The 23530-nt window shown below is 38.5% G+C and overlaps 4 protein-coding genes across 11 annotated transcripts in view; all 4 read left to right on the forward strand.

Annotated features, from left to right (window-relative positions):
* Nucleotides 1-4830, forward strand: part of LOC102211221 (ATP-binding cassette sub-family A member 1-like) — a 50765-nt gene extending 45935 nt beyond the window's left edge. For all 3 annotated transcript variants that reach the window (XM_013911632.1, XM_005736303.1, XM_013911633.1), the window contains exons 36-49: nucleotides 8-177; nucleotides 275-452; nucleotides 580-695; nucleotides 791-935; nucleotides 1073-1196; nucleotides 1305-1434; nucleotides 1543-1726; nucleotides 1850-1956; nucleotides 2105-2246; nucleotides 2467-2601; nucleotides 2730-2833; nucleotides 2950-3042; nucleotides 3277-3520; nucleotides 3612-4830. In XM_013911632.1, the coding sequence (XP_013767086.1) occupies nucleotides 8-177; nucleotides 275-452; nucleotides 580-695; nucleotides 791-935; nucleotides 1073-1196; nucleotides 1305-1434; nucleotides 1543-1726; nucleotides 1850-1956; nucleotides 2105-2246; nucleotides 2467-2601; nucleotides 2730-2833; nucleotides 2950-3042; nucleotides 3277-3520; nucleotides 3612-3755 (2016 nt within the window). In that variant the 3' untranslated portion in view covers nucleotides 3756-4830. The remainder of the gene's footprint in view (nucleotides 1-7; nucleotides 178-274; nucleotides 453-579; nucleotides 696-790; nucleotides 936-1072; nucleotides 1197-1304; nucleotides 1435-1542; nucleotides 1727-1849; nucleotides 1957-2104; nucleotides 2247-2466; nucleotides 2602-2729; nucleotides 2834-2949; nucleotides 3043-3276; nucleotides 3521-3611) is intronic.
* Nucleotides 4831-6384: 1554 nt separating this feature from the next.
* Nucleotides 6385-8297, forward strand: spink4 (serine peptidase inhibitor, Kazal type 4). 2 transcript variants are annotated; one of them, XM_005736306.2, is made up of 4 exons: nucleotides 6385-6533; nucleotides 7105-7130; nucleotides 7281-7393; nucleotides 8146-8297. In XM_005736306.2, exons 1-4 carry the CDS (start codon nucleotides 6482-6484, stop codon nucleotides 8189-8191), a joined length of 237 nt encoding a protein of 78 aa, XP_005736363.1. In that variant the 5' UTR covers nucleotides 6385-6481; the 3' UTR covers nucleotides 8192-8297. The 2 variants fall into 2 exon arrangements, with proteins under 2 accessions (XP_005736363.1, XP_005736362.1); XM_005736305.2 differs by having other exon boundaries at nucleotides 6404-6533; nucleotides 7099-7130.
* Nucleotides 8298-8371: 74 nt separating this feature from the next.
* On the forward strand, nucleotides 8372-16997 carry stra6l (STRA6-like). The gene is made up of 18 exons (XM_005736304.1): nucleotides 8372-8862; nucleotides 9286-9358; nucleotides 10115-10215; nucleotides 10781-10911; nucleotides 10996-11116; nucleotides 11341-11386; nucleotides 11547-11672; nucleotides 12333-12406; nucleotides 13253-13361; nucleotides 13490-13643; nucleotides 13930-14005; nucleotides 14141-14222; nucleotides 14333-14381; nucleotides 14639-14756; nucleotides 14857-14976; nucleotides 15403-15566; nucleotides 15968-16111; nucleotides 16228-16997. Exons 1-18 carry the CDS (start codon nucleotides 8837-8839, stop codon nucleotides 16446-16448), a joined length of 1935 nt encoding a protein of 644 aa, XP_005736361.1. The 5' UTR covers nucleotides 8372-8836; the 3' UTR covers nucleotides 16449-16997.
* A 474-nt stretch (nucleotides 16998-17471) lies between these two features.
* Nucleotides 17472-23530, forward strand: part of tdrd7a (tudor domain containing 7 a) — a 16549-nt gene continuing 10490 nt past the window's right edge. The window contains exons 1-11 of one of the 5 annotated variants that reach the window (XM_005736310.1): nucleotides 17568-17830; nucleotides 17927-18001; nucleotides 18196-18425; nucleotides 18544-18688; nucleotides 18852-18966; nucleotides 19083-19178; nucleotides 19361-19389; nucleotides 19902-19942; nucleotides 20211-20381; nucleotides 22533-22964; nucleotides 23127-23323. In XM_005736310.1, the coding sequence (XP_005736367.1) occupies nucleotides 18222-18425; nucleotides 18544-18688; nucleotides 18852-18966; nucleotides 19083-19178; nucleotides 19361-19389; nucleotides 19902-19942; nucleotides 20211-20381; nucleotides 22533-22964; nucleotides 23127-23323 (1430 nt within the window). In that variant the 5' untranslated portion in view covers nucleotides 17568-17830; nucleotides 17927-18001; nucleotides 18196-18221. The other 4 variants (XM_005736307.1, XM_005736308.1, XM_005736311.1 and 1 more) reach the window with 4 other exon arrangements.

Consider the following 23530-nt stretch of genomic DNA (forward strand, 5'->3'; position numbering starts at 1 on the left):
AATGCAGATTTGGTTTAACAACAAAGGCTGGCACAGCATTGGTTCCTTCCTCAATGTGATGAACAACGCCATTCTACGGGTCAGTCTGCCAGGTGGAAAAGACCCCACAAAGTTTGGCATCACTGCCTACAATCATCCACTCAACCTCACCAAGGAGCAGCTCTCACAAGTCGCGTTGTGAGTATTACAGTGACTACAGTGCTGAATTCAAAGGTTTAACTATCTCTTTGGCCTCTCCTTACTCCCGTTGTGTCTTTTGTTATTTCTTTTCCAGGATGACAACATCGGTGGACGTGCTCGTGTCCATTTGCGTCATCTTCGCCATGTCCTTTGTGCCCGCCAGTTTTGTGGTCTTTCTCATCCAAGAGAGAGTGAACAAGGCTAAACACATGCAGTTCATTAGTGGAGTACAACCCTTCCTCTACTGGCTGGCCAACTTTGTCTGGGATATGGTAAGTCATTTTAGTTTTTCAAAACTTAAGGTTCATTTGGCTCAAGACTTGAAAAAGACTTGAAAACCACAGTCGTGATACAACATCTAGCTTATTGAAAGTACTTTTTTTTTTATCCCATTTGCAGTGTAACTACATCGTTCCCGCCACACTGGTGATCATCATCTTTGTGTGTTTCCAACAAGACGCCTACGTCTCCTCCACCAATCTGCCTGTGCTGGCTCTGCTGCTGCTACTATATGGGTAAATTAGGCACAAACACAATTTCTTTGTCTCTTTCCGTTTTTGTTTATCTTTAATCTGTTTTCATATAAAATTCTGTTTGTGTCTTTTTTCAGATGGTCAATCACCCCTCTGATGTACCCAGCTTCATTTTTCTTTAAAATACCCAGCACAGCCTACGTGGTTCTTACTAGCGTCAACATACTGATAGGAATCAACGGCAGCGTGTCCACATTTGTTCTCGAGCTGTTTGGAAGCAATGTAAGCAGTTATTAGTAGCAGGAGACTTGTAAATTTGTAAGGAATTACTCAAAAATATCTAGAGTTGCAGGTTTTTGAATGACTGACATTGAATTTTCAACCTTTTTGGCTAAATGCTGCCTTCATTCCTCCTTCAGGAAATCGGTGGCATTAATGATATCCTGAAGAATGTGTTCCTCATCTTCCCTCACTTCTGCTTGGGAAGAGGACTTATTGACATGGTGAAGAATCAAGCAATGGCTGATGCTCTGGAGAGATTCGGTAAACACAGCAGGCAGTTGTTAACTACAGCAATAAATGTGTTCTTATTAGTTTTTGACAAGGTATGAAAAATAAGTGTTTGTTCCTAAAATGTATGTCCTGTTGTAGGTGAAAACCGGTTCCGCTCTCCTCTGGCCTGGGACATGGTTGGAAAGAACTTGTTTGCAATGGCCATTGAGGGTGTTGTCTTCTTCTGTATAACCGTCCTCATTCAGTATCACTTCTGCTTCAAGGCCAGGTGGGGGAAACTTATTACATACATGTGATTATTCTGTTTTAAATGCATTAAACTTTGTTCTCCATATCACAACACTCAGACTTAACTCCTTTCCTCCGTAACTTTCAGGTCATCCACTAGTCATCTGAAGCCCATCGGAGAGGAAGACGAGGATGTGGCAAGAGAGCGACAGCGGATCCTCAGCGGTGGAGGACAGTCAGACATCCTGGAGCTCAGACAGCTCACCAAGATTTACAAGCGTAAACAGAAGCCAGCAGTGGACCGGCTGTGTGTTGGCATCCCTCCTGGAGAGGTATTGCTGTCTTTTAGCTTTTATACATATGAGGATGAGTAATTTCTTTTTCAGTTAAGGATTAGCAAATGGCATTTTGAATGTGAAATATTAAGTAGAATATATTCTTCCTCTTTCCTGCAGTGTTTTGGTTTGCTGGGGGTGAATGGAGCAGGAAAAACCAGCACCTTCAAAATGCTGACAGGAGATTCTGTGGTAACAAGTGGCGAGGCCTACCTGGCTGGCAAGAGGTGAGAGACAAGAAAAGACGTCATATCATACGACACTATGTAGATTACAACACTACTTAATTCATGAAAAGGTGTTACATTTCAGGTTTCTTTTTCTTTCTTCATATCACTTAAAAAAACCACTTTAATCTATTTTCTCTTACTGCAGTGTAACCACAGAGATAGATGAAGTCCATCAGAACATGGGCTACTGTCCTCAGTTTGATGCTATCAATGACCTACTGACTGGCAGAGAGCATCTCGAGTTTTATGCTATCCTGAGAGGAGTGCCTGAGAAGGAAGTCTGTGAGGTCAGCAACAAGCATACACACGTGATACATATTTGCCTTTTACACGTAAACTACACCTATAATTCTACTTGTGCAGTGTTGTTGTTTGTTTGGGTTTTTTTCCCCTATTTTATATTTCAACTAGACGCTTTACCTGATAATGATAACACTTTCAGCCATGATGTGTCATGTTTAAGCCAGAAGACAGTTTAACACACGCAAAACTCTAACCCTCCACTAGGTGGCAGACTGGGGCATCCGTAAACTGGGTTTGATGAAGTATGTGGACAAGGCAGCTGGCAGCTACAGTGGAGGAAATATGAGGAAACTGTCTACTGCTATTGCTCTAATAGGAGGACCACCTGTTGTGTTTCTGGTCAGTGAAACTAATAATAACAATAATAATAAAGCATTGCTGAATGTTAAAGCTCCTAAAGTCAGTGAACTGTCTCGTAAATATGATTGTGTAGCAGCAGCTGAGTACCTGCTCTTACATGTTCGCAGGATGAACCAACTACAGGCATGGACCCCAAGGCACGTCGTGCTCTCTGGAACGCCATCCTGAGCATCATCAAAGAGGGGCGATCTGTAGTCCTGACCTCTCACAGGTTTGACAGGCCCTTCCGTTCCATGTGTTTGTTTACCTGGGCATTCTTTCTTTTTCTTTCTTTTTTTTTTTCTAATTCCCCCCTTATGAATATTTTTCTTATGTGTCTTGTAATAGTATGGAGGAGTGTGAAGCTCTTTGCACCAGGATGGCCATCATGGTCAACGGCAGGTTCCGCTGTCTGGGCAGCGTGCAGCATCTCAAAAACAGGTCAGACCACAAAAAAAAAAAAATCACCTCTCACAACATTGTAGCTCACAAAAAGTCGTTTTACACTTTTAGCAAGATTAATGGTATTATTTTATGTTTATGACTATATATGGCAGCAATCCTGATTCTGTATTTCTGTCAGCTGCAGTAATGATTCATATGAAGGAAAGACTGGTCTTCAGCCCCATAGCAGGGAAAAAAACTGAATGTATATATATTTAATATACTTGTTAGATTTGGAGATGGCTACACAATCATCCTACGGGTGGCGGGACCAGACCCAGACCTTAGGCCAGTAATGGACTTCATAGAAAGGGAGCTACCAGGGAGCACGTTGAAGGAGAAGCACCGCAACATGCTCCAGTACCAGCTTCCCTCATCCCTCACCTCTCTCGCCCGAATCTTCTCCCTGCTCTCAAAGAACAAAGAGGCTCTCAGCATAGAGGACTACTCTGTTTCTCAGACCACTTTAGACCAAGTAAGCAAACTTACAAACAATCATTATGAACATCCAACTTCAATTTAAGCATGCTCATTTGTTTTTCCTCTTCTTCGCCCTCCTTTTCCAGGTGTTCGTAAATTTTGCCAAGGACCAAAGTGACGAGGACCACTTGAAAGATGTCCATCTGAGCAAGCGGGACGCTGTTGTAGTGGACATTTCCCAGCTGAACTCTTTTCTCACAGACAACAAGACCAGGGAGAGCTGTGTCTGATTCCACAACATACCATCTGTGGGAGTTGCAATGCTTCGCCCACCCTCCCCACGACCGAGAAAAGATGGACCACTAAACTCTGGGGAGACAGACTGCGTTCATTTTTTTTTTCTACTTTTTAGTCTTTTTCAATTGTCATCATTTCTCAGTGGACCTGCATTTCAATGCACAGCCTCTTGAAAAGGCAGAGACTGCAGGTATTGTGACAGACACTGAAACAATGAAAGCTCAATGCAAATCAATGCAAGAAATATATATATAATTATGTTTAAGATGACGAGATATTTCTGTGAGGGTAGGAGACAGGTGCTTCTCCTTCACTAGATTGACAGAAAGAAAGGAAAGACTCAGAACACTTGAACTGACAGCAGAATTTTAATGCTGTATTAGACTGGAAAGCATGTGTAGCCTAGCTACCCACTCAATGGGCAAGACCCAGGGAACGGCAGAAGATCTCTCAGTTTTAAACCCCTTTCCTAAAGTAGTTAGCTGTGGTCAGTGAGGGTGTTAATATATTTGCCTGTATGGAGAAATCAGGATGATATAAAAAAACAAATTTGGATCAGTCACTGCCAGCTGTTAAATCTGTTCAACCTTTTTAACCTGGTTAAAAACAGACTGACTGCTTTTTTATTCAGGGTCAAGCCTTTCTAGATTTCTTTTCATTACCAAGCGCAGTTTGGGGGATTTTTTTCTATATCAAATGATGGTTAAAAAAAAAAAGCTTTTACAATCCACTTTCAGTCACAAATGTGCAATCATCAGCATAGTAATTTTTACTAATTACATTTTTAAAGGTAATTTAATTCCTCCAGGCAAACATAACCTTGACAGAGTTACTTTTCTTCAAATAACAATTAAGAACTGCTAACCAAGTTGTTTTGTTTTTATTTGTCGTATTTGGTGTCCTTGACATTGTTCAGCATAGTGCCTAAACTGGTGGAGACAGAAATTTGAGCACTCCATTAAAACAACAATGTATGTAGGCTGCCAAGGAATGTATAAGACAGATACCAACATGCATCAAAGCACAAAAAAAGCCCAATTTCTTTGTGTGTATAGAGAAACTTGACTGTTTTGTTTTAAAGTGTGTCCTTCATCGTGAAAAAACAACAACAACAACAAAAAAAATCTTGTGGTTCTTTGTTATATGCACAAGATGTACAGTCTGCTATGCTGGCTTGTTGTTACTCACTCTGTCCTGTTCGGACAAAGGAGGGCTAAGGATTACTGAAGAATTTTTGAAAGTCAAATGGAAATATATAGTGCATGCTTTCCAATGGGCCACACACCTGGACTGTCTGGCCTTTTTTCTGTGTACCAAAGCATGCCGCCAGATCTGAGTGTGACCAGGATGTGCTTTTATAAACATCAGTGCGAGGGTACCACGGAAGCTTTTCAGACCTGAGCCAGTGCCGATGTGGATATTATGTACAGTAGCAATTTTGTGACGTCAAGTCGAAAAAAAAAGATGTTACCAGTGGAGTGAACAAACAGTATCTGTGCCAAATGAAGATGAATATGTATCCTTAACCAACCAGCATAATCTGGAGGAGGCAAATGTTTTTTAAAGTTTGTGTTGTGCTTTTATCCATCAGCTCAGTCAAAATCCTCCTATTCTCATTGTCAACAGCGTGAAACAAACTTGTGCTCTCATTCAGTCTTATTTAGACTGCAAGTTCTTTCTATCCTCTGGTCATGTTGCCAAATTCTACTCTGTCCACGTCCATAAACTGCCACACTGAAGGTATCTGTGCTGTCAGTAGCTCTGATATAGGACAAGCTGTTGAGATATTTTGTTTATAAGAGCTAGTCAGTAAGCCAGGCTAAAATCGAGGACCATGTCAATTAATACTTTTGCTTGTAATGCTTTATAGTTCAGAAGTTAAGGTGATAACAGGTGCTCTGTTTCACGCGGAATCTCGGAAGGGGGTTCCAATATCTCGGGGATAACTGCTCTGGGGCTGACTCTGTTACCAACACAAAGGGTCTGATCCCTATCCCACCAAACCCCTGTTTTAAATTTGAGCACTTTATAGGTTTAGTATAGTCTTTTATTTCAACTATTTTAAAGTGGAAATCATGGCAAAAGAGACATGTAAAAACAAATCTCTGCACTGGAATACAGACAAAACAAAGTTAATCCACTGCATAAAACGATTTGTTTGAAACTTGAAATAGAGAACAAAGGCTTACATGTGATCGTGAGAAATGAGTGAAATAGTCAAAAGCAGAGATAGTAGCAAGTTAACGAGAGAGCGAGACAGTACTAAGGTAGGGATTTTTCTCTTCTCATGCTCAATATTATTATTTGTTTACATTTTTAAGTATTATGGCCGTTTGTGGTTGTTACCCATTATGTATAGTTATTCTTTACAGTAATAAATTCATACATTTTCAAAAAAAAAAAGGTTCACGATGTGATTACTTTGACTTTGCTTTCACAGTACCTGTGTGCTAGATTAAAAAAAGAAAAAAAGGGTGGGCTTGTCACATGGAAGTTTGTAGCTACTGGATGAACAAAAGATCAGTTTATGTTTGGGTGTGTGGGTTAATGTGTGCTGGTGACTAAGTTTCTAGAGATTTCATGCGTCTGTGTGTCCATTTTCATCTGCTGTGTTCCCACACACGTATACACACCCACCACACACACATTTTATTTGCCTTTAAAAAGAGAAGCATACTCACGGGTTCCTGTCACTCCGAGTTATTCACCCACCAACATCATGACTGGGAGAGTTGTTTTTCTGGGACTTCTGCTCATCTGTATGACTGCAGGTAACAAAGAAAAGCCCTCTATTCTAAACAAACAATCATTCTTCTGTATGTGGGGTACTTTTAAGTGAAATTATATTTGTGTTAGATCGGGGTTAGTTAGTTTGGGGAGCAGCTGCAGTTGTAGAAGCACACTGACATAATGAAGTTTTATTGTTTTACAACACTGAGTTGAAGGGTTTATGCTTCAACACTGATCACCAAAAACAACAGTCAAATGTCACAGACAAAATATCTCTGTAAAGTATAGTTAAGTTGACTTCATTATAAATAGGAAATACAGAATACTTGGTTACATATGCATACGCATTTTGCAATATGGGGCTGTTATGTCAGGTGTGTCAGTTTTACTTTAGTTATTAAATTCTATGCACTCATACACTTAGTGAACATTTTACATATTAACAATACAGCAGTAGTAGTTTCTCATTCTAGTGCACAGTTTGAATCAGCGTAGTTACTTCTTTGAAGGCCAAATTTTTTTTTGGCCTTTCTTTATTTCTTGACTATTATATGAAATATTTTTAATATATATATATTTTTAAAGTTTTCTTTGGGTTTTTTTAAGGTGCAGAAGAGAGGTCTGGACTCATGAGAAAGGTGACATATTTTTAAATAGAAACTTTATATTTGAGTAATTTCAGGAATTGGATTTGTTTTAACTGAAGCTACAGCTTTGTTGCTGAAATGTTGTTAGTATTATTGTAACTATTATAGAAAATAAATGACAAATGTTTACCTTTCTGCCAGCCTACTTGTCCTGACACGGCAGAGATTGTGGCGTGTCCTTTGAACCTCTCTCCTGTATGTGGCAGCGATGGAAACACTTATGCAAATGAGTGTCAGCTGTGTGCCCAGAGACAGTGAGTACACACAGCTGCTCTACACTCCCAGTATTCACACATTACTTCAACATCACCCAAGCCTGCATTAAGGAGGATATAATACTTGCACATCCATCTGTTTGTAAAAAATAAATTAAAAAATAAATTAGACAAATAATTGCTTCATGATTCAAATAATGAAGCTTTCCAGGTCATTCTTGATTCATTTTTACGAGTAATAAGCATGTAGATGTTAGTGATTTTTTAGGAAAGTAATAGTTATATCATGGGAAATGATAAAGTTCTACATTTGAACAGGTAATTTAGCAGCAATGCTCTTATTCAATATTGCCAAAAATACTGACAAAACTATAGAAGATAGGATTAAGATAAGATAAAATCCTTACATAGGGAATATTGTGAGTCTGAGTAAAATAAATAAAGTCAATGCTGCGGTAATGTGAGGGGTTTTTTAAATTATCAGATAATGATTAAAATAAAACATTTTCTTATATAGGCTTGAATCTTCCTCAAATGACAGACAGATTTAGCTACAGGAAAGTAATGCTATTTTAGGATGATGTATTTCTTTTAAAACAAGATCTCTGTCTCTGTTTCTCCCTCTTTCTGTTTGTTCATGACCCGGTAACTCCTGACACATTTTATCTCTGTTCACAGATGAAATGTGACCTGTAGTTAACATGACCTCATTTTCACTCTTTATCATATGTTAAACTAAAAGTCATTTGACAGAAATCATCCCAGTCATGTCGTTATTATTTTCTTATCAGATCAACGAAGGTGGACATTATGATTGTCAAAGAGCAGAGCTGCTGACCTCCACACCTGGTGAAGTCACTGTCAAGGGCCCAATCAGAATCAAGTGAAATGATTCCAACTGTTTTAAATACTTACCGCAATCAATAAATATCATTCAACAGTGTGCTTGGGGTATTTTCTTTTGTTATCCACCAAATTCACATTTCACCAAAGCAGACAATAATAAGGAGGCTGAAACAGACGAAAGATTGAACAAATGTTTCAGTGAAGACAATGCTGAATAGAAGAAAGACAGAAGAGATTTGTTATTTAGAGACAGGAATCAGTGTAAGATTCCTTTGTAAAGTGAAGACACAAGGTGAATGAACACTTGGTTATCTAACTGGGTGAGCTAACTGTTTACACTCCTTTCACTGAGTAACACAGTGGTCGATAGTGTATGTGTGTGGCAGAAAGAGTGACAGAAAGAGGAAGGACTGGACAGACAAAGAGCGAGACCAAACGAAAAAAGAAAAAACACAGAGGACAGTAAAACAGCAGAGTTATAAAAGTGTTGAGTCCTGAGGCCAAAGGTCAACTTCATATTAGTCACATGACTAAAACCAGGAAAAGGAGAAGTGGGATCACTCCACAGCCTGCTTTATCTTTACAGCACAGCAGAAACAAAGTTTTCTGGACAGTAATGAACCAACTTATCGAAAGATGATTAGAAACTTGCTGGAACATGAGTGAGTACAAACTTTAAACACTAAATGTTAAATGTGTTACATTACAGATCTTTACTTACTGTTGTAATCAGCTGTATATTGTTGTCGCCGATCGAGTTTACAAACTGATTCTAGGAGTTTGAAACAAAGACATAGGGACAGAACTTGAACTGACTTTATCAGTGCACTATGAACCCTTTTTATTAAATGCTCTTTTATCTCTATCTGATTTAGTAAGTAAAGCTTTGGTAAGGTTTTGCAAGGCTTATTCCACTCAGATCAGCACTTTAGTTTAAATAGGCTCTGTCCTGTTGGTGTCTTTTTAGTCTATCAAATTAATTTGTACTCAGCAGAACAAAAGGGAACAAACTAGGTGTTCCTTAATTTGTCATGTGTTACAGTGCATTATGTTACATTGTGTTCATAGTATCGTTGTGTCTCCAGGGTCTCCCCGGATGAGGATTGTCACCAAAGAGTGTCTGTGGAGCTAATCTTGCATCTTTCACTCATACCAGCAGTAAGCTATTCATTCATTAAAACTGCATCTTAGACATGGTCAACTACAACACTGCCTATAATAAGACCATATTAATAATGCAGAGTTTCAGAAACTCCCTTAATAATTGAAATTTGATTTGTATTTGAACAACTCAAGTATGTAGTGTCCCAACTTAATTTCAGCCAGGCCTATTTTATTCAAAAGATGTCTATTATCCATGGTGGGGTGTTTTTTTTATTACTAACGTTTTTTGTAGAGAATTGAAAAATATTTGTAATGCAAGTAATGTGTTAAATTACTACGTTATCAAAAAAAAGATTATATTTACTATACCACCCAACAGTGGCCAGAAATACAAGCCAGAAACTGTCACCTAACTCAAGAAATGAATAAGTGTTGTGTGTGCTCACAACAGAAAACTTACCACTCTAACTTTGAATGGTAACTTTAGTCACTTTTACTGAAGACAACATTGAAAAAAAATAAAAGAAAGTCTGGGGTGACTCTAAACTTTTGCATAGTATTGTGTAACCAAGGATTACGAGTAGCACTAGCGCAGTGCTACTGGGAATGCAGGGTAACAGCATAGCAACATACAAAAAAACTGCTGCCACAATAAGTGAGCAGCACTGACTGGTGCAGCAATATATAAGGATCAAATAAAGCCTTTTTAAGAGACCCATATGCTCACCCTATTTCCTTGTTCACACAGTTGATGCGAACGTGACATTATTATTTATTATAGTAGTTATGATGTGATATCTTTTCATCCAGGTGTTGATTGCAGGGGTGCTGTCATTCCTTCAGAAACGAGCCCAGAGGCTGGCCATTGACGACAGACTGCCATTCCTAGATCGACGTTTTGCTATAGTTGTGTAAGTCAACAGGAGTAGTAACAACAGATGGGTCCTCAAGTCAGTGTCTTATCTTTTATTATACAATAAAACGAGACATAAATATCAGTCATAAGTTTGTAGTTTTAAACTAATGTATTAGTGTAAAAATGAATTAATTATGCAATCATCTAGGTAAGGAATTCTCAGAAAGTTGATTTTGTTCTTCGTTTTCAGTGGGAGAAAGTTTTCATCACTCTTCCTCTCATGACTGAAACCAGCACCACTGATGAACAATGGGAACAATTACTCGTCAGCCCGTTGTTTGTCAGTAGTGCTAGTTTCAGTCATTATGTAAAACCACTGTTTATAACGTTGGGGAAACCTGCATTCAGCTGAGACCGAAGAAGTCACTTGGATGGGTGACGAAACCGTTGTCCTACTGAAAACGCTACGTCCAGATGACCAGAATCAACTTTTTGGGATATCCCCTACTAAGTTTCACTGACATCCCTTAAGAATCATTTACTTGTGTCTGTATGACTACAGCATCACTATGGCTTTTTCTGTACTTATGGTTGTTTTTCTATTAATCATTGTGCCTCAGCCCTTTGGATACTGTAGGCAGCCTCAGTAATCGTTGGTCTTATGGCTTTGCCTTTGGGGCCGTATCAAGCAGCGTCTTGCTCCTGTTCTCTGAAAACTATGTCCCGTTCACTGTTCCATCCTGGGCCAGAGGTACATTGTTATCCTCTTACTTTTTTACTGTAGAGTTTCCAAGAATTGTGTTGACAGATACACTGTTCTGACTGTTATCCTCAGCTTTTCTGTACCTGATTGGAGCTTTAGAAGTGGGCTTGGTTTATTTCCCTTTCTTTGCCTGTCTGTCCACACCATTCAGAATGACAGGGGCAGTGCTGGGAATACTCTACTCTCTATTTTGGTAAATATTCAGACATAGTCTATGTATGCATGTTTTACAACATCATTTAAAGCTTCTCATAAACTAAAACGAAAATAAACTAATGGTTAATTTAAAAAAGGAACTAAAAACACAAAATATAATAAAAAAAAGTTGGAGATTAAATAGATAGATTAACTGGTTGATGTGTGGGTGATTTAATTTTATTAACAACCGTATTACACATTTGTGTTTTTATGTTGTAGGATAGGAATTACAGCCTGGGAAACAGTCACTTGTCCCAGTGGTAAGGTAGGAAACCCAGCAATGTACCGTCCATCAAGCTTTCACAATATTCGACCCATGTTAATTAAAGGCATTCAAACTCTGCTGAACATTTAGCTATGAAGTTGCCTAGTGCATTAAGCTTTGAAGAACACATTTATGATTGTCTGTGTTTATGGTTTTAAAGATACTGGGTAAATACCAAAAGGTGATTTCCCAGTGGCCCCGTATGCTCTCCCTCATCTTCCTCTTCGGGCGATTTATTTACATCCTGGTCAAAGCTATTCGAATACGCCTGCACATGGAACAAGAGGTCAGAAATACCAATACATGGATTGTGATGATTCCTACTAAATACGTGTACAACATAACATCATTACTGCCATCAAGAATATTATGTTGTTGGTAGCAAATTTGTTTGCATGTGCCCCATTCTGCCTGTAAACACAATAGCTCACATGTTTTTTAAATTCTGATAAAACTTTGTAAGGGTGTAGAGTGGGGATGTGTTAACATTACATTAAAATTTGACTTACATTCCCCAAGGTCTTCAAGTTGAACTTAATGATTTATTGGTTAAAAATGGACAAAAAGTCTCATTACCTCATCACACAAACTATTATTCTTACCAGTGTAGTTTGTATTTTCAACACACATACACATTTTACTAAAAATAATTACAATAAAAATTATGTCAGGTATTCTCTATTGAAATGGGCTTCAGCAGGGCAAACAACAATAGCCTGCAGTACAAACTTCCATACATTTTAAAAAAAGAACAAAGAAAACAAAATTCATACATTAAAAATACAAAGATAATAAAATGAATACTACCCAGATAGTAGCTGCCTTGGTTGAAGTCGATGTCAGTTGCTATCTTAACGTTTTTTTTTTCATAATAGATTAGAAAGTTACAATTTTTTATGAATATAGTGAATTTTGTCCGAGTATGAATGTCTGAATCTGTTGCCAGGACTCTGCAGAGCTAACTGAGCGACACCAGGTTCAGCATGTTAAGAGACTGCTGCAAAAGACACCCGGACATAGGTAAATACACCCACTCGTGTACACGAATGAAATTGGTTTAAGGCTGCCGGCAACCAGCGCCATCTTACCCTTCCTCCCGTACAGACATTACACAGACATCACATGGGGAAGACAGGTCAGAGAGGTAGAACAATGGAGGAGAAAAAGGAACTCCACCCATACTGATACTGAGCCGCTAAAGTGAGATCAGTTTGAGAACAAAATAGAGAACAGAATAGACATCCCCCCTCATTGCATAGACAGCATGCATCTGTTGTCATGGTTCCGAATAGGTAGATGTTGTTCAATCTCCTCCATCAAGAGTGTCACCAGGCACACAACGCAACCGACCATCAAGTATCCATCAGCAAACTTCTGCAGGACAAGCTTCTCAATGGGGTGTCAATTTCATTAAGGGACCAGTTGATGAAATTCATAATTCTTTAAGTTTTAGAGAACAAGACTGAGAGACTCTCAGAGGGTTAGAGTTAGACTAGACAAAGACAAGAGAAGCCAAGCAGGGAAAGATATTTGAGATTTCCTGAATTTTTATGTATTTTTACAAATCTTCAGGGTATCCTAGTTTCATTCTAATATAAAATGTGACTCAACATTGGATGTTAAGTTTTAATGACTGCATTTTATAGAAACTGAGTTTCAGACTGATTTAAAGTCCAGTCTGCTGTGTTCAAGCCATTTCAAAAGGTTTTAGTATCAAAAATGTGAGAGTTAACAATCCAGCTAATTGAAAATCACACGTGTCACAGTTCTGTAGAGAATTTTCAGTGCTGTTAAAAAAATGCTGTAGCTGCTATTGAACCTAAGAACAGGACAAATTGAAACTTTTCATCCATGTTTGTGTTGCAGTATGCCACTTACCTGGTTCCAAAGGAGGGTTTATGAGTGGGACCCCCACTTCAAGTATCCCAGCAGAATCATTGGCACTGTTGTAATATCCCTAATAGGCCTATATACGGTACGGAAAAATATATTTTATGATTTTCTTGAATCGTCTAATTGATTCCCTTTGTTTGGTGTTATTTAAATGATTTATGCTTCTTCTGCGGGGACTCCTATATTCATTTATCTTTTCCATTCCTTTAGATGACACTAGCAGACTACAGTGTCAGTAGTTCTACTTTTGACAAAATTGAAACTTGGAAAAATACACTGAAAGATGTGGTTACTGCATGTAACGAGACAGAATCCCTGGGATACATGGTACCACAGCTGGAAGAATTTATCGTTGTGGCCAGGAGTAAGTAGTCCCTTCAGACTTTTAAAGGGGGAGCATTTATGAACCCTGTGATTAATATCACATATCATGTGTAAAGTGGATATCAGACACATTTTATTTCCTGCTGTTTCGAGAGTTAATATTGCCAGTAGGAATTACCAAATAAACCTCTATTAGAAAATTGAATAATATTTTTGTTAAATATTAGGAACACAATGGTCATCGCCATTTATAAGAATACAAAGTAATATACAGTAATATAAAGTTATGTATGTTTGAATTTATTATGTTTGTTTGTTTATTTAAGAATCCTGGCTAGCCACCACCATCTTTGCCAGTCTTAACTCTGTTGCCTACACCTTCCATGTTTTGGCATGTTACAGGTAAGAAATTTAAGAAACGGGTATAATGACTGTTAGCTATATTTAGTTTACAGCAAGACTACCATTTCTACTACCAGCAAGCAGACAAACAGATCTGAATTTGTCTGTAATTTAATGAGCTTACTGTTGCTTTAGGAAACACTTAAGGAGGCTCTGGAAAGGACAGAAAGTATTTCTTCCTGAGAAGTTTCATAAGCCTAGATCTGCTACGAGTGTGGTAAGCAAAAAACTTGGATGCAAACACGCATACTGTAGAGCTGAAGTGATTTTAAATTATTGCATTCTTAACAAAGTACACAAAAATGTTTGTGCCATGAATTTTACCAGGCTTCCATTGCAAGATACTCGGGCTGGCAAATCGCTTTCACACTGTGGGGTAAGCTTTTCTTACCGTAAACTTTCAAAACAAGGACAACTGGCCTGATCTAAATAGGACATCCTGTATTAGGACTTGAGAACCAAATCTTAAGAATCGTTTTCATACAGTAGCTTTCATCAAAATGCAAATCTATGTAGATGTAATCTATGCCAATAGATGAAATTAATCACAGAAAAGCTGTCTGACTTATTATACAGGCAGCTATTATAAGGAAAATATTTTTACAGTCGTTAATTATTTCTGCTTTTTCTTAGGCTACCTGATTGTCCATTTTGTCCACTTCCTGTTTGCTTTGCTGATTGCTTACGTGGTGGTTCTTCCTATACTGAATGGGAAAGTGCTTAGCATGCTCTCCACACTGGGAACTATATTGTAAGGCTGTTTTTCTTTCTATAACTGTGTTGCTATGATTACATATATACATTAATGTGCACTCTGGCTGACCTTTAATGTTTTTCTGTGTCTCTTTTAGTCTGACCATCTGCATTGTAATTAGCCTGGTGATTCTTCAAATAATTTTGGTTCAGATCTTCTTCCTTCAGAACAAAATAGATGCCACAGACAAAGAGAAACCTCTAGCCCTCAACAACAGGTAGGTGTATCTCATATAAAGTGTGTTCTTGAGTCACACCAACACTCAGATCTTTCATTTGCCAGCAATTCGTCGTGGTAGAAAAATGCCAAAAGGCTGATGTAATTTCACTAACCCACATTTTAAAAATCCAAAAATCTCTCGTAAATCTCACATACTCAGTAAGTGGCTCATTAGTTAGCAGATACAAAATATTTAAAGTAGTATGAAAGCATTATTGGCACTTTTTCAAGGAGATTTGCATATTCACAAGCAACCAGATGACCACCAGAGTCATAAAGAATTATAGTTAATATTTAATAGTTAATAGATATATATTGATTTCCAATACTAACATCACTTAACAATTATTTTTCAAATATTAATAAGACAAAAGAATTTAACTCAAAGCACATTAACTTGAAATCACAATTTCCCCCTTTTTAGGAAGGCATTTCACTGCTTCAACTACTTCTTCTTTTTCTACAACGTGGTTATGGGGATGACCACCTGCATACTGAGGCTTCTTTTAAGCATTGTGGTGGGAACATGGTTGGTGTCTCGCATAGACCGAACTATTATGCAGCGGGGGTATGAGAACATGGATGCTGGTAAGCTTAGATTCAACTAAAAACATATAGTTAAGAAAAAAAGATCACAGCCAAACCTAAACTCTTTGGTATTTTAATATACTGCAGTAATAATGAAAAATAATTTTATCATTCATATTATTTGATGTCCAGAAGACCACATTCAGATGCATCCACGAGATGGCAGCATTTCAATGAGAATTACAAGTTACTTTGTCTCAAGGCAAATATTGGTATCAGTCAAATATTGATTAAAGCTAGTAAAAAACAACAACAAAAAAAAGATGTTATTTCACAAAAAACATGTAAAAAACATGTAAAATGACAGCTTTGTGCTCATTTATGTTACTGCAATACCCTGTCTGATGGTGTGTGAATTTGTATCTCTGAATATTGATAATTGTATTTCCCCTTTTATCCAGGCTACACTACATGGATTGGGATGATCTTTGCTGACCATTATCACAACAACCCAGTCATGGTATCTTTCTGTCAGATGCTGGTGTCAAGTATGCTGCAGAGACACAATTCATCTGCTTACTCCACATTCGACAATAATGTGTCAGGTCAGTGGTGTGTCTGTGTGTCTCTTCCATTTATAGACACCTTTATACTGCTTTGACCTTTCTGTCATCTGATCTTTCTCAAACTTCTGTTTTATTATCACTTTCCGTTTGTTCAGAACCCCCTGTGAACAGTCGGACCAGGAGGCGTTGGGCTTTGCTTTACACATTACTAAGGAACCCTCCCCTGATCATGCTAAGAAAGCACCACCTCTCCTCATCATCTCCCCCAGCAGACACAGTGCTGCAGGCTTGGATTTTGGCATCTCAAACACAGAGGCAACAGGCATTGTCAGAGCTGCCACCAGAGATCAAATTGCCACCAGAAGAAGACTGTTAATAACACATTTGATTCTGGTTCTTTAAAAAAAAAAAAGCTGGAATCCAATGAATGACGAAGACCTTTAATGGAGACTTGTTATAAAGCAGAAGGAAGTTTTTCAGCACTGCCATAATCTCACTACCTGTTATGTCACCAGCTGAGAGTGCCATAAATAAGTTTAGAACAACTTCACTAATTTGCTAGTTAGTGAATGTACTTCTTTTTAATGGAGTTCTGTGGCCTAGGGTCTGTGGGTTTTATGTGTGTATTGTTTTTTTACAAATACATAGTTTTTACTCAGACTTGGCATAAGAATTCAAACATGAGTTCATGCCATCTCTTTCCCTGACTCAGAATGAAAGCATCTGCTGTGAAGGCAAATTAAAAAATATATATAAATGTATAAATGCAGGGATAAACAAACCTTTGTATATTGTCACAACCTCTATAACATCTCGAGTTGGAGCTGGCCATACAGTTACTTGACCTACACCACACAGCTATTGTGCTTGTTATTTTTATTTTGTCTTGGCAGCATAAAATCTAACTGCTAATAAACACTACTTTTCCGTATGTCTGGTTGTGTTTAATAGTGAGCATTCGTACAATTTTTTATAGTAGTACATATATAGAAAGGCCAGTGTAGGTTGTAGGTTGCTGAAAATAAAATCAAAATACAAATTAATAAAATGATACCAGAAATCCTAGAGTTGATGTTATTTGGATTAATACTTTGAACAATTAATCAAGGATAATGTATACCAGATGCAAAATTACTGGTATATTGTATGAATGATGCAAAACAGCATACTAATAATAAATTTACAACAAACATTTGCTTTGAGAATAGTGAAGTCTTTTTCTGCGATAAAGGTTTAAATTTTCCACAACACTTAAAAGCAGCTTTTCAAAAAAAATTGATTAAACCTTTTTTGTGTGATGTAAGAAAATATGTGTTAGCTAGTTAAATGTTTACGAGACAAATAAAAAAAAGCGACGTAATGTTTAAACGTATATGAGGCGGTTCAAAATTGCGCTGTTCAGGATAATTAACCACTGGGAGTTGTGGGCGTGCGCGAGATTTTGAGTTCGCGAGAGAAGAGTTTCCAGGCGTTTGGTTAACAGGTGCAGGTACCATTAACTTTTAACCGTCTCCCTGTCGATAAAATTACCAAATTTAAGTTGATGTTAATTGCGCAATATAGATGTTTTTCGCTGGTTTATGTCAACTGTGGGCCGAAATGAAGGACTATTTCCGACCTCTGAACGAGCTACTTTGTACTAACAGTTAGCCGTTAGCCAACTCCCGCGGTTTGCGCCATTTTTCTCCATGAGGATTAAAAAGGAGTCCAGTAATGAAGCACTGAGATTTTGCTCTTTGCATCAATGATACAAACGTGGTATATCAAAATCTCACACACCAAACTTATTGGTGAGGTTTTCGACACCTGAAACTCCTACCTAATCATTAGTCACTCCCGTGACTCCCTTTACAGGCTAAATTCATGAACCTGAGTGGAAAGAAAAAAAAAAAAGATTTCGGACATAATGAGTGTGCCCCAAACGTGTTGGTATGTTAACTTAGGGACCAAAGATTTGTAGAGTTTTAAAGTATCCAAACTGTAAAATATATCAGAGCTCTTTGAAAATAAGAAATGTGCTGTTGAAGCTCACATTTTTGTTACAATGTTATGTTTTTGTTTTTTTGTTTTGTTTTTTTGTTTTGTTTTTTTAAAACCATGTTTTGCTTTCCGTTTTTTCTCAGTTCTGTGTAAGTCTCAGTTTGCCAAGATGGCAGATGCCGAGTTCGTCAAGAGGATATTGCGGGCTGTCCTCCAGTCCAGCAAAGACGGCGTGTCAATTGACAACCTTCAGTCGGAGTACCGGTCACTGTGTGGAGAGAACATCCCACTGGAGAAGCTGGGCTTCTCAAAGCTCGAGGACTACCTCAGAAGCATTCCCTCCGTTGTGAAACTTGAGTACGGCATGGGTCAGGTGAGTGTATTGTTTAAAAAAATGTTTTCCCTCTACACTACTGCCTCATCAAAGAACTGGGAGACGTATAACTGCTAGACATTTTTATTAAACAATTTTTTATTAATCTTTACCTTAGTTACAGTGCTTAGCTGCAGTGTATGAGGAGACTGCCAACATTGCTCAATTGGTTGCCAGGCAGAAAACCTCGAAGAAATCTGGTCGCTCCCAGATTGTGAACTGCAAGATGAGATTCAAGCCTCCCAACTCGTACATGCTCAATGGTAGGTGTTTCTTAGTTGGAACAACTAATTAATCATGGTCTCGTCTTAGACAGAGAAAAAAAAAGATTAATGTCATAATGATTGGGCAGGATTTCATACACTGTATCTGTGGGGAAACATTGGTCATTATTTATATGGTTTGTTTTTCTTTCCTTGGTTTTAGTGAGGCCAAGGACTTCACTCCGCCAACCTTCTGCTCATAGTAAATGTTATTCATCAAAAAACCGTTCTTGGCCCTATGGTGGCTATAGAGGTTTCAGTGCCTCAGGGGACTACAGGTTAACAATATCTTCTTTACTTATTTATTCAAGGAATTATAAGCAATATTTAGACAATAAATTCAGCTTTGCAGAAATTCTTTGTCACACTCTGTCATAATCTTCTCAAATGCTAGGAAGTTGGACCAAGGTTTCAGCTCCATCACACCAGTTGAACACCGACAACCAGCTCCTCAACCAGCTTTAAAACCAGCATGTGTTACACTTAACAGGTGAAGATACACTTGTGGGCAAATTAAGCTTAAGCTCTCCTCAAAAGAATGTACTGTGTAATTTTAGTATGTATAGCCTTTAAGAATCATAGCTACATGAATGCAAAATTCTGTGTCCTGTTGAGTGACAGCTTATTGTTATGAAATCACATTGTGCTTTAAGATATCTATGTTGCTAACAGGAAAGAGAAGAACTTGATGAACTCCAAAGGTATTTGAGATTTTTCCTCTTTTTTTTTTTTCTGATAGCACAACTTTCTAAGTTGAATCCAAGTATAACAAGAGTTACACAAATATAGTGCTTTTGCATATATCTGCTTTTAAACTGCTCTTTGGGCATATTTTTTAGATCTTTTCAAGTCAGGCTTAGAAATGTATTACTAAAGAAAAGTACAAACAGTACCAAGCTTGTTAGCAAAGTGAATTTGGCTGTGCAGCATCACAATATATAACTCTTGTAATCAGCTGCACAGATGACAGTTTAACCAGCACCATATTGAAGTGTTTGACTTTTTATCAGCTATAGTGCTCAGAACAATGTATGGTCACAATAATCATAGGATCTGAAATGAAACAAAGTTTTGCTCTAGTGCTAATGATTGATTTAAGAAGTTAATACAGCATATGTATAAAGATTAACAACAAACAGCAATGCTCTGCTTTTGAGACTGGCTTGTATCAAAGTGTATTTACTTAATTTCTATCTTTTCAAACATTTTTCAGAAGTGAACCTACAGCGAGTATCTATGCCCAGCCAATCCCAGGTACGGTCTGTTGCTGTTAATTTTGTCAATATTAGAATACAAAGTGCTCTTTAGATGGTCAGGACAATCTTAATACTTCTGAGTAAAAAAATACACTTAGAATCCATATTTATACTATTTCAGTTAAACTATTTGATCACTGAAGTCACATCAGATGCTTTCTGTTTAAGAAAATAACTTTTGCATAGTTTTGATAATATGGTATAGTAGAAAGTTTTAACCCATAGGTGGCAATGCAACACATGATCGTTCAAATCCCTCCATGCAGGATAGTGAGTATGACGTGGAGCTGGTGCAGAGTCAAATAAGTCAGCTCCTGGAGAAGTACTACAGTGGACTGTGGATGTCAAAACTCTCAGAACTCTATTGTGATACGTTCAGTCGGAACCTCCATCCTCAGGTGCTCAGGGACATGGCAAAGTGGACACACGTGTGTACCGTAAGTTGAGTATTTTGGGGTTGTTTTTTTTTTTTTGTTCTTTTTAATGTCTTGTTTTATGTTAGGTTGTAAACCCAGTGACAGTTTTCAATTTCACACTCAGTTCTGCAGTCTCAGAATCAATTATTTTGAAAACTTGTAGTTTAAAATGCCAAAAAAGGGTTAGTAAGGGTGGTTGTGGACGTATCGTGATGCCTTTTAAAAAAAGTACTTTTAGTCAAGTTTTTTTCTTTAACAAACTCTTAGGAAGTGATAGTATTTTCAGTTGAAATAGTTACCAGTACTAGTTTTCAGACCTATAGCAAAGGAAAAAGTAATGCTAGGCCTCAGAGTTGTTGAAGCTAGCTTAAGAGAGGTGGCAGTCAATGAGCAGCAGTATGGCTTCATGCCAGAAGAGTGCACTAGAAGGAGCTTCACTGTGGCCTTTTCTCAATTCTAAGTACGCGAGTACGCACTCGCGTTCTCGGGGAGACCGGACTTGCCGAGACCGCACGGGAGTACGGACTTGCCGAGAACGTGAGCACAGACTCATGATTTCTACATTTGGAACACCAGCGTACTTGATGATGTCACAGGTCCGGAGTTTTTACTGCTGTCCCCTCTTAATTTAACTGAGTAATATGTTATGAAGCTTAACTTTAATCACAGCCAAACCGATTTACTCAGGAACAAATAAAACACTGAAATAAACCAAACGTTAACTTTTAGAAGTGATCTAAGTGACTTATATATCATGTTTAACCTCAGTAGCGAAATAAAATAAAAATAGTGTACATGTATGTTTTAATAAAAACAAGCAGGTGAGATGTTAGAACGCTTTTATTTATATTTTAGTGGACACTCAATACAATAGGCAGCTGCTGGGGTTTGGGGTTTGTTTAACCTGAGTAGCGAAAAGACCGTGGGGGGGTTGAAAATGTTGCGCCGGGAGTCCGCTGCTCTCGCTGGCTCTAGTGATCCTCAACCTCGCTATCTGCTATAGAGCTGGCGGGTCACAGACGTCTCCAAAAACATCAGAGCACATTTTGAAATATATGATATCTTGATAAATCGAGCAGATATTTGAAGCTTACACAGCTACATTCTCGCTTGAAAATAACTTAAAAGTTTATTTTGTGACTCAGAAAGAGTAATATTTAGAAGTTTTTAGCCCCGCACGTCCGCCATTACTGCATTTGAGTTTTGGACGAAATGCATTCTGGGATATTTAGCTGTACCAAGTCCACACAAGTCACCACCGATGCATGCTCGATAAAACGGGCGGAGCGAGAACACATCCGGGACTTTTTCGCGTTCTCGGCTTGATGCGTACTTTGAATTGGAACAGTACTTGGTCTCCGACTGATGACGTATCACGAGAACGCAAGTATGCACAAGTACGCATATTGAGACAGGCCCTGTGTCTCTGTGGATGTAGAGAAAGCATATGATAAGGTGCCAGCTAACTATTGTACTGCACGAGGAAGTCAGGAGTGGCAAGGAGAAGCATGTGAGGTGGTATAGGATATGTATGCGGACACTGAAATGGTGGTGAGGTGTGTAATGGGAGTGACAGATGGGTTCAAGATGGGGATGGGATTACATCAGGGATCAGCTCTGAGCCCCTTCTTGCTTGCAGTGTTGATGGGCAGGTTGACAGATGAGGTCAAGTAGGAGTTTCCCTGGATGTCATCTGTGAGCACCAATCTGTAGTAAAAGTAGCGAGCAGGTGAAGGAGAGTCTGGAAAGATGGAGGTATGCACTGGAGTGAAGAAGAAAGTTGGATGCAAGACAGAATACACACGTATAAAATGAGAGGGAGGTAGCAGAGTTTAAGATGCTCAGAATTTCACTGGGAATGACCAGGATAGACAAGATTAAAAATGAGTCAGAGTTTGAGGAGACAAAGTTTGAGGCAAGGTTGAGATGGTTTGGAATTGTGCAAATGAGGTACAGTAGATTTATTAGACAAAGAATTTTAATGGAGCTGCCAGGCAGGAGTACATGTAAGATTCCTGGATTTAGTGAAGGTGGTCATGGAGAGGGTTAGAATGACAGAAGGGTGTTAGAGATGGGGTAAGTTGGAGGTGTGTTGCGGTCTTTGATTGTATGCTTAACAGCTTTATTTAAGATGATCACTTTTTTGTGTGTCTCATTTATCTTCTTCCAAAGGTAGAGGAACTTTCCACCAACCGAGCCGACCGGCTGGTCTACCCTCCTCTGCCTATCAAGAAATCTCCTGTTCCTTTAAAGAGCACCACCAGCACTTCACAAGCATCGCTCAACAATTTAAGCACTACCAGCACACATTTTTCTTCATGTCCCTCAACACCTGAAAGCCCTTGTACACAAGTCCCATTCAATCCCACTTCTGATTCTACACCATGTCCTCCATCAAAACCGTGTGCTGTTGTCTCAGCTGATGTTCGTCAGAAAATAAAGGAGCTCCTTTCCAAATACAGCCAGGGTCTGTGGGCCCATGCTATGCCCAAACTTTTTATGGAGGCATACAAGGTGCCATTCCCTGAGCATGTGCTGGACAACTTGTCTCTTTTGCTTGATATATGCAATGTGGAGTACCCCTCGCCACATGACAAGAAGAAGGTAAGAGATTGATGCAGTGTAGGTGACGTATAAGTTGAGTAAACTGCAGTAGGTGTTCTGATGGGTAACACAGAAACTGTAGGGGTGAAAATGGTGATTGTTTGCAGCTAAAACAACAATGATTTTAACAATGGTTATGTTTTCGTTCTTTCCTGTGATCAGGCCATCCTCTACAAATCAAGCAGAGCAGACATAAAACCCACAGACGGTCGAGAAAACCAGCAGGGTATAAGGCATCCTCTTCCTTCTGGTCTGAAGGTCCTGAGTCCTGTGGTTCCTCCCTCTTTAGTTCTTCCCTCAGTGCAATACCCATCAGTGCTGGTTACTGAAGTCAAGACCACCAATGCCGTTACTGTAAGGTGAGACAGACTTTATTAATGCAGACATTTTTGTACTTCTTAATGCATTATTAAATCTAAAAAATAATTTAAACCCAGTCAACAAAATGGAAGAGAAAAATCCAAAACCTTTTGTTATCAACATACCGTGGTTCAGGGGGTTGGGAAGTTCATCTTGTAACCGGAAGGTTGCCGGTTCGATCCCCAGCTCTGTCTGTCTTGGTAAAT

The sequence above is a fragment of the Pundamilia nyererei genome, unplaced genomic scaffold (assembly GCF_000239375.1).
Source record: "Pundamilia nyererei isolate P.nyererei 1_Seehausen unplaced genomic scaffold, PunNye1.0 scaffold00068, whole genome shotgun sequence".
Taxonomy (NCBI): Eukaryota; Metazoa; Chordata; class Actinopteri; order Cichliformes; family Cichlidae; genus Pundamilia; species Pundamilia nyererei.

Coding starts and splice junctions, on each gene's coding strand:
- spink4 (XM_005736305.2), top strand. CDS start 6,482: ATGACTGGGAGAGTTGTTTTTCTGGGACTTCTGCTCATCTGTATGACT. Junction 6,534..7,098: donor GCTCATCTGTATGACTGCAG/GTAACAAAGAAA, acceptor GGTTTTTTTAAG/GTGCAGAAGAGAGGTCTGGA. Junction 7,131..7,280: donor GGTCTGGACTCATGAGAAAG/GTGACATATTTT, acceptor CCTTTCTGCCAG/CCTACTTGTCCTGACACGGC.
- stra6l (XM_005736304.1), top strand. CDS start 8,837: ATGATTAGAAACTTGCTGGAACATGA. Junction 14,006..14,140: donor CATGTTTTGGCATGTTACAG/GTAAGAAATTTA, acceptor CTGTTGCTTTAG/GAAACACTTAAGGAGGCTCT. Junction 14,757..14,856: donor TCCACACTGGGAACTATATT/GTAAGGCTGTTT, acceptor TGTCTCTTTTAG/TCTGACCATCTGCATTGTAA.